The sequence below is a fragment of the Oryzias melastigma genome, linkage group LG21 (assembly GCF_002922805.2).
Source record: "Oryzias melastigma strain HK-1 linkage group LG21, ASM292280v2, whole genome shotgun sequence".
Classification (NCBI taxonomy): Eukaryota; Metazoa; Chordata; class Actinopteri; order Beloniformes; family Adrianichthyidae; genus Oryzias; species Oryzias melastigma.
In genome coordinates, this window is record NC_050532.1 from 10593439 (window position 1) to 10601295 (window position 7857).

The following is a 7857-nucleotide window of genomic DNA, read 5'->3' on the forward strand; positions in this document are numbered from 1 at the left end:
CAAAAAGTTAAAAAAAAACAAGAGTAAAAGTTTGATGTGTACGTCCAAATCTTTGATTCAGGAATATAAGCATTGCTCAACTTTTGTTTGAAAGTTTTATTGATTTAATTATTTTGGCTTCTGTGTCTCTTACTTGATATAAAATATTTATTGTGATTGAGTCACATCATTATCCTTTTTTTGAGCAGTTTGAGCTCAGATACTTTGCAAGCTTCAAACAACAACTCAGTTATTTATATGTCAACGACTCTCATTGGCATGCCACTCACTAATATTTTCAGCAATGGATAGATAGGCTGTTAAAGACGGATTTGCTTTGGTATTTTTACCGATTGGCTTCCAAAACCCATTACATGGAAAAAAAGAAGAAAGTTGGCAGTTGAAATATTATTATGGCAATAAATGAATAGTTCGGTTTCTAAATATTGACAACAACCCTGTTCAAAGCCTGGCTTCACTTTGGCAGTTGGGATTGTATTGAGTTAATAAATGGAGAATACTTATTTAGTACTTTTCTACCTTGTTTTAAAACCCAAAGCTCTTTACAGTCACAATTCCATTCACACACTGATGGCTCTGCTGCCAAGCTATGCCGTCAGCCTATAACCAGCAGGATCAACGTAGGATTCAGTGTCTTTCTTGCTCAAGGACAATTTGACACATAGGAGGACAAGAGGGGAATCTTTTGATCAGAGATCAACCTCCGCACTGCAATTTCATAAAAAGGAAGTTATATTATAGTGTGTGCACCAGAATTATAAATTTACTTTTTCAGTCATTGACATTGAAGTAAATTTATTAGCAGAAAGTCTGGTTCAGGTATGGGTTGATTTGTAGGCACTGAGAACAAATTCCAAAATAGCAATAAAAAGGCATTTTTTAAGTAAGTATGTCATTGTTTTGGCAGTATAAATTATAATTCTTCCTGAACTATTCTTTTCTACTGTTCAAATTCAAAAAGTGAAGTGTCACTGAGTCTGGGCCGAGCGCATCAACGAGAGCCACTGTTGTGTCAACTTTAACACACTGATTACACAACTGACAACATCTGTGACCCATTAGGGACTGAGGGGAAGGAGCTTGACACCAAATATCTTTTTGTCCAACAAAATAGTGAGAGGCCCAGTTCAACTGAGGGGCACATAGCTTCGCTATGTCCCCTGGTAAAATACTCCAATATCATGTTGCACTTACAATTATCATTCTCAAATTCTTTGTGTGTGGAGCGCATGATTGAGGATGTTTAAAGCTGACATCAATATTTGTATCGTCTTCCTCACAATTAATCTACAGGCAAATACACAGGAGATTTATGCCTAAAAATCACAAAAATGTAGTTTAGAAAATAAATAAATTGGTGGGAACTAATCAAGATAGAAAGACAAGAAAAGAAGCAGCATAGGAAAAGGAAAAAGACAAAGATTAAGACGTGAGACTGAGATGAAATGGTTTCTAAGATGTTACCTTGATGGTCGGCGTCGAGACTCCATGCTCTTTGAAGATTTCGTTGAACCCTGAAAAAGAGAAAATAAGAGTTTTTATCCTGTATTTGCATTTATTTTTTCTATTGGAAATGATTTGATTGGAGAAAATATGTGAGCCCTTCAGAGTTACTCAGTTTTATGCATCAACTTGAAACATGATTGTGTTCAATAAAAACATAAATTGGTGTGATTTAAGCAGGCAGTTTTTTCTCCATTGTTGTGCTTTAGATTGAGATATATAATAAAAAACACATCATCTGTCCATTTCATACATAAATTGAGGGTTCACAAACTTTCTTTTGCAACTTTAGTTTATATAGAAGTTATAGTTATATCAATTCATGGCACACATTATTTCTGCGTACTAATTATGAAAAAAGTGAAACATGGTCAAAGCATTATTGTCATATTTAAAAAATAAATTAATTAAGCCATTTTAATATATTGTTTTTTAAGGTTGCAATAAATTATTCTTGCTGTTAAATTTTCAAGATAAAGTTGGTTGTATTTTTGGGTTTAGATTTTAATCTAAAAACAATATAATTTGTGTTGATTCCAATACCCTATATTTTGAGTAGAAATAATTTTGGTCAAACTCTTTAAATAAATATTAAATTAAAATAATAATAATTAAAAAAAACACAAAGCAATTATTTTAATCTCAAAGGATTTTAGATTTATTTTTTCCAATTTATTTCTCCCTTTGATGAAACAAAATGTCTTCAATTCATCAGAGCTTGGATATGTTTCGAAGATATTCATATTGATCTGATACAGTTCATATATTGTAAAAAGTGTTATTGAAATTATAACGAGAGTGTTAATACCATACAGTGTTACATAAATTCTCCATCGGTTGTTCTGCCTCTCCAGGAGGTCATTTTAGTTTGGTCACTTGGTGGCAATCGCCCAATAGGATTACACCTTATTCCAGAAGAAGAAGAAAGTTTGGTGCTTATGACCACAAATAGTTACTTTAAAAACATATTTCCTTAAAAGACTGAAAAATTAATGCTTGTGAATATATAAAGATGTTCATTTAGTCAGCAATGTATCTTTACGTCGATCGAGCGTTAGCATTAGCCGCTCTATAGGAAATCTTATTATACTTCAGCATCAAGCTAGCAGCCTTTAGCTTTATGAGATAGATCAATCTCTACTTTTATGGATCGATTATTGATCTGTTAAGCTTAGAATAATCCAGACTAATCGGTTAATTTGATGATTGATTGATGATTAATCGGTGTTAACAACCCAGGCCTAATTCTGGTGTGGTCCATCAATTTATCACATTTTTTAGCATGCGGTTTGTATTTCTATAACTTTTAACCTGTGAAGGCAACTATAACACAACATTAGAACAGCTACTTGTAGCCTTTTCATCTAAAGGTGAGAAAAAGTTCCAGAAATTAGATGGCTGAAGTGGTTTGACTTTTTTTATGCAATCACCTTTCCCCCCTAAAACAGTTAGGCTTGTTCGTTTCCCTGTGAAGCTAGGGTCACATGACCTGAGGAGATGGCGGTACCATCCATCATCATTCATTAGATCAGACCGGTTAGCTAAGCAGTTGACCACACCGCTGTGTTCCCTGGAGGAACTTTTGAGCCTTCTTTGGATAAACTCCTTTCAAGGCCATGTGAAAAGTAACAGGAGAGAGCTGTTTAATGACACACAAGAAAGGGATGCAGATGCAGATCCAAAGCAATAAACAAGTACAAGTTCAAGCATCTCCATCAGGGTTCCAGAGCGTGACAATTTACACATATTTAATGTACCGGAAAACTGGTTTGTTGACTCGACCACAAACTAAACACTCGTGAAGTAAAACAGAACAGCATCTCATTAATGCTACATTCACAGATCTGCTGATGAATTGCAGCATCTGCCTGGAGGAATCAAACAACCAGGCAGCACAGAAAAGCAGAGCTCAACTGGCAAGGAAGTGTGTATTCAATCACAATATAAAACAAAACCAAAAAAAAAAAAAACAGTTGGAAACTAATCCATTTATCATCAATACTCAATTTGTTTGAATTGAGGTCACATGGGTAGCTGGAGCTCATCCCAACCATATTTGGGCAAAGCCAAGGTACACCACAGGGAGGTTGCCAGTCCATGAAAAATACGTCACTATACGAAAACGCAAATATAAGCAAATGATTGCAACACATGGACCTAAACATATCCAAATGTTTTTATCTTGACTTGAAGTAATTCCTAAAGGTTCATACAAAGGCAATTTGACCAATAGAAATCCCAATTATAGCTTTTATTTTGAAGGGCATTTAAAAACAAAAACACATTTCATCTTTGTCCTTCATTGAAGGAATAAATTAAGGTATTTAAAGTAGTTTATTAACACAAATTCACAAATAAACTTGCAAATGATTCAATCTGGTTTCAATAAACACAATTTCTCTTTTATCCACTGCTCAAATAACTAAAATAACAAATTCTGTCAACACAAACCATGTTTCAGTGCTGCTTGTGTTTTACATCAAAGATTAATGTCCATCTGTTTTGGAAAACTTGAAGTTTTCTTCACCTCAACAACGTTCCTATCAAAAAATGAGCAGTTGAGTGAGACAAAAGGAATTTTAGTTGAATCTACCTTTGGCTCCACCCACCTGTCAACCAAAACAAACACGCCAATATGGAACAAATTCAACCTCTGATTTAAAGGCGAAAAAAGAAACAATAAAAAGTTAGCCTTAGTCGTCATAAATAGAAATTAAAGCAAATCAAACATTGAATTTACATTTTAATTTAATTTAAATCTTTATTTTTGGTGTCTAATTAACCTTTTTACAATGGAAATTGAGGGAATTTGGGAATTTTCTCAGCTTTGGCGCTTTTTTGGGATTCTCGTAGATCCCGATCACACAAACATGTGTTTTAGCTATCAAGCTTTCAAGAAGAATTGCATGGATGATCTTCATTACTCACATGGTCAAAGGACAAAGGCATATTGTACTACATTACATCTTGCCAGCGTTGCCAGTTTTCAAAAAAACGCTCCACGCTTCAACCGTTGGCTCAGTACCCCAGAGTTCACATAAGGCTTTCGCACCGACAGAAGTAACACGAAACAAATCCCTCCTTTCTTTGTCCGCACTGCGGTCTAATTGTTTCATCGTGTAGTGAGTAGCTGTGATGTGAAGCGATTTGTCAAAAAACAGACAGAGATTAACGAGCGAGAAATTACCAAAAAGAAATGGTCGAGGGTCATGCTTGTGGGATTTGTTTGTTCCTCAGTGGCAGAAAAAAACCCACCAAACTCATCCAGAGGGTATCATCCAAATGTTGACCAAAAACATGAACCCCAACACAATTCATGGTGTCACAGCGTACAAACAAAGAAGTCTTAATTAGATGTTTCAGTCAAGATTTCCAAGCTGTCATTTCTCTTGTGAAGCAAAGACTACTGCTACGTTTGCTTTCAAATTAGTCTGAACTGGTGCGCAAGTGGATGTTGTGAGCCACAAGATTAAAGTGCAAACATCTGGGTAAACAAAAGCACTGCAATTAAGCCATGGTCAGTTAAAAGACAGCAGTTTTCACTGTTTTGGAGCTGTTTCCGTCTGGAAGATGGCGTCCGATAGTTCTTTTGAAAGGGAAACATTTTTCAGATTACCTTGAGCCAATCCTCCATTCGTTCTTACTTTATTTTTAGCAACCTAACAAGCAAGATGCAGTTAAGCCAGAACAGATCAGAAGCCATGAATTGGTAACTTTGTTGTCCTCATTTGAGTCTCCCCACTCCAGCAGAATGAGCGTTACCCAGTGTGCATCCTAAAGCCTTTGAATTTGAGGAATAGGACGCAGAAGGAGTTGGGCCCAAAAGTGGGGGGTCCTGCAGGCCTTGTTTCAAGATGAAAACCATCTGGGGAGGTTGACTTTACTAGCAGGCCATACAAATTAACCATCTGAGAAAGAGCAAGGGAGTGAAGGGGGTGGTAAGGGGGGAGAGGGGGGCAAAAAAGACGTTGGGGGTTGGTGAGAATCTGATGAGGAGGGAAAGTTTTGTTTCAAAGAGAATAACCAGATCCAAAGCGTGAACATGGAGAAGCAAGGAGTTCTGGAAATTCACTAAATCCATCCATCCATCCATCCATCCATCTCCTACCGTCCTGAAAAGGTAGCCTGTACTCCAACGCCATGCCCCCCTCAAGGAGGCCAGCCGCCTCCTTAAAGACCCTCCTCGGTTCATTTCTGGAGAGCTCCTGCTGAGTCTCGCCGCTTTCAGAGCGGCACTGAAAACTTCTCAGGGAACCTCTCCCTTTCCCCTGACAGTGGAGGAGTAGAAAGAAGAAAAAAAAAAAACAACAAGGGCTCTATTTTGGGCAGCTGGTTACAGCGGGCCACTGCAGCTCAGAGCAGGCTCCTTCACGGCACTCCTCTTCTCGTCCCTCTGGATAAGACCCAGCTTTCTCCTGCCTTCTCTGCCCCCCCGCCTTCCCTCCCACTCTGCTTTCCATCAGTTTATCTCCCCCCCTGATATTCAACTTCATTTTCCCTCCCTTTTTTTTCTCATCTGTGTACACATCTAAGATGCGCCTGCTCTCTCAAGACAAACATGTGGGAACCAACGGCGGACTGAGCACATCCAGTAAGCGCGCTCCCGTTTTATCTGATTGAGTCGTTTTCTTTGACAGATCAACTGAAAGTTTTGTTTTTGACACGCTTCCTGTAATTTACTCTAAACATTCCGCTGTATATCTTTCAGGAAGCGGGCGTCAAATACAGAGGGATTGTGAAAGTGAATGGAAAAATGCGGACTGAAGCCACAGAGCGCAGGAAGCTCGTGAAGTCACAAGACGATCGCTTCTGTGCTCCGGGGGTGATAAGGCCAACTAAAACCTCTGCCTGACATCCCAGAGTAACCACAAAGCAAATGTGCATCACCCAAGCAGCAACAACTGCGCTCATACATGGACACACACTCAGACATTCAGGGTTTTACACATACTTACAGTACAAACATGTGATTATTCCAACTCACATAAAACTCAGCTTCGTGAACAACTAGAGTCTCAGGCTGTGTCTATTTATAAGTCAGCAAAATATGACACAGAAAACCTCACAAGGAGACCCAAAAACTGCCTCATTGGAAGTCAAAAGTTTTCTGCCACTATGAAACAAAACAAGAGAAAAGCCAAGAAAAGCCAATAAAAGCAACCACAAATGAACACACAAATAGATACTGGTGTATTTTTGGTTCTTTGAGAAAAGTGGCCACTTGGCTTTTGGTAGTGAGTCTAAATTGGTTACTTTATCCTTCCTTTCCCAGACAAAATCAGCTCACAGGAAGTCGTCATACACAAGTGGTTCCCAGTGAGGCCACAACAATTATGTACTCTAGTGTTTGTATGTATTATTTACCTTTTTTTATACATGTAGGTTGATTAAGAACAACTTCTTATTTACAACGACGACCTGATTACGAAATGTATGACAACATTTATAAACAGTGAAGAGAATTATTCAGATGATTTAGCTGAATTGGATAGAGTTGGTTTGAACATATAACAATTTGTTTGAGGAATCACCTGTGTCTGTAAAAAAAAAAAAAAGAAAGAAAAATCTGCATGTCTTGATAATGCAGCATGCTCAAAAATCTTTTTTGTTTTTTTTTTGTTTTTTTTGCCATTAGGTCACTTTCACATTAGACTAAATGATCCAAACCAAAAATAAATGTGTTTCTTTAGATAGTCTGCTTGGCAGCTTTTGATTTGATTTTAAAATGGTTTATTTCAAGCAATCGAAGCAAGAATAATGCATGTGCAATACAATCAACAGATGTTTACATCCATACAAAGACACGTCAGACATAGGATAACTAGGAATCAAATTATAGATTGCTTGAAAAGGATTGGGAGGAAGCAAACTTCTAGAAAGAAAAGCATATTGCAACTCATATGCTGACCCAAAAAGCTAACTTTACCAGGCACACTTACAAGTGAACCTTAGTGTGGTTCACTACAGTGTGAATGCAAATGGACTGTCAGTACCAAATTAAGACATGGAACTGCAAGGAATTTTGAGTATGGCTAAAAGAAAAAAAAAGAGCTTTTGACATTTCCTAGTGATTCTACTCACTTTTGTGGAAAAAAAAACACACCAAACAAAGTACACGTGAAGATTTTTGACATTCACCATAGAACCCAAGTATGCTTATTTTTTTTCCTCCCTAAAAATGTAGGGACAAAATATTTGACTTTTTTGTGCACTAATTATTCTAATTACGAAAGTAAAGAAAATAGTTGAGATTTAGATGGCAATAAATGGTGAAAAAAGTAAGTTGATAGAAACTCACCATTGTGTCAACATGTTTCAGAGAGAGGTCGCTGCTAGGTGCCTGATGAAAACAAA

At 37.3% G+C, this 7857-nt stretch overlaps 1 protein-coding gene across 14 annotated transcripts in view; it reads right to left on the bottom strand.

Moving 5' to 3' along the window:
- Nucleotides 1–7857, bottom strand: part of tns1b (tensin 1b) — a 167897-nt gene that overhangs the window by 45467 nt on the left and 114573 nt on the right. For 11 of the 14 annotated variants that reach the window (XM_036209791.1, XM_036209787.1, XM_036209785.1 and 8 more), the window contains one exon: nt 1465–1514. In XM_036209791.1, coding sequence (XP_036065684.1) covers nt 1465–1514 — 50 coding nt within the window. Of the gene's footprint in view, nt 1–1464; nt 1515–5611; nt 6219–7801; nt 7844–7857 lie in introns of those variants that run through there. The other 3 variants (XM_036209786.1, XM_036209795.1, XM_036209796.1) reach the window with 2 other exon arrangements.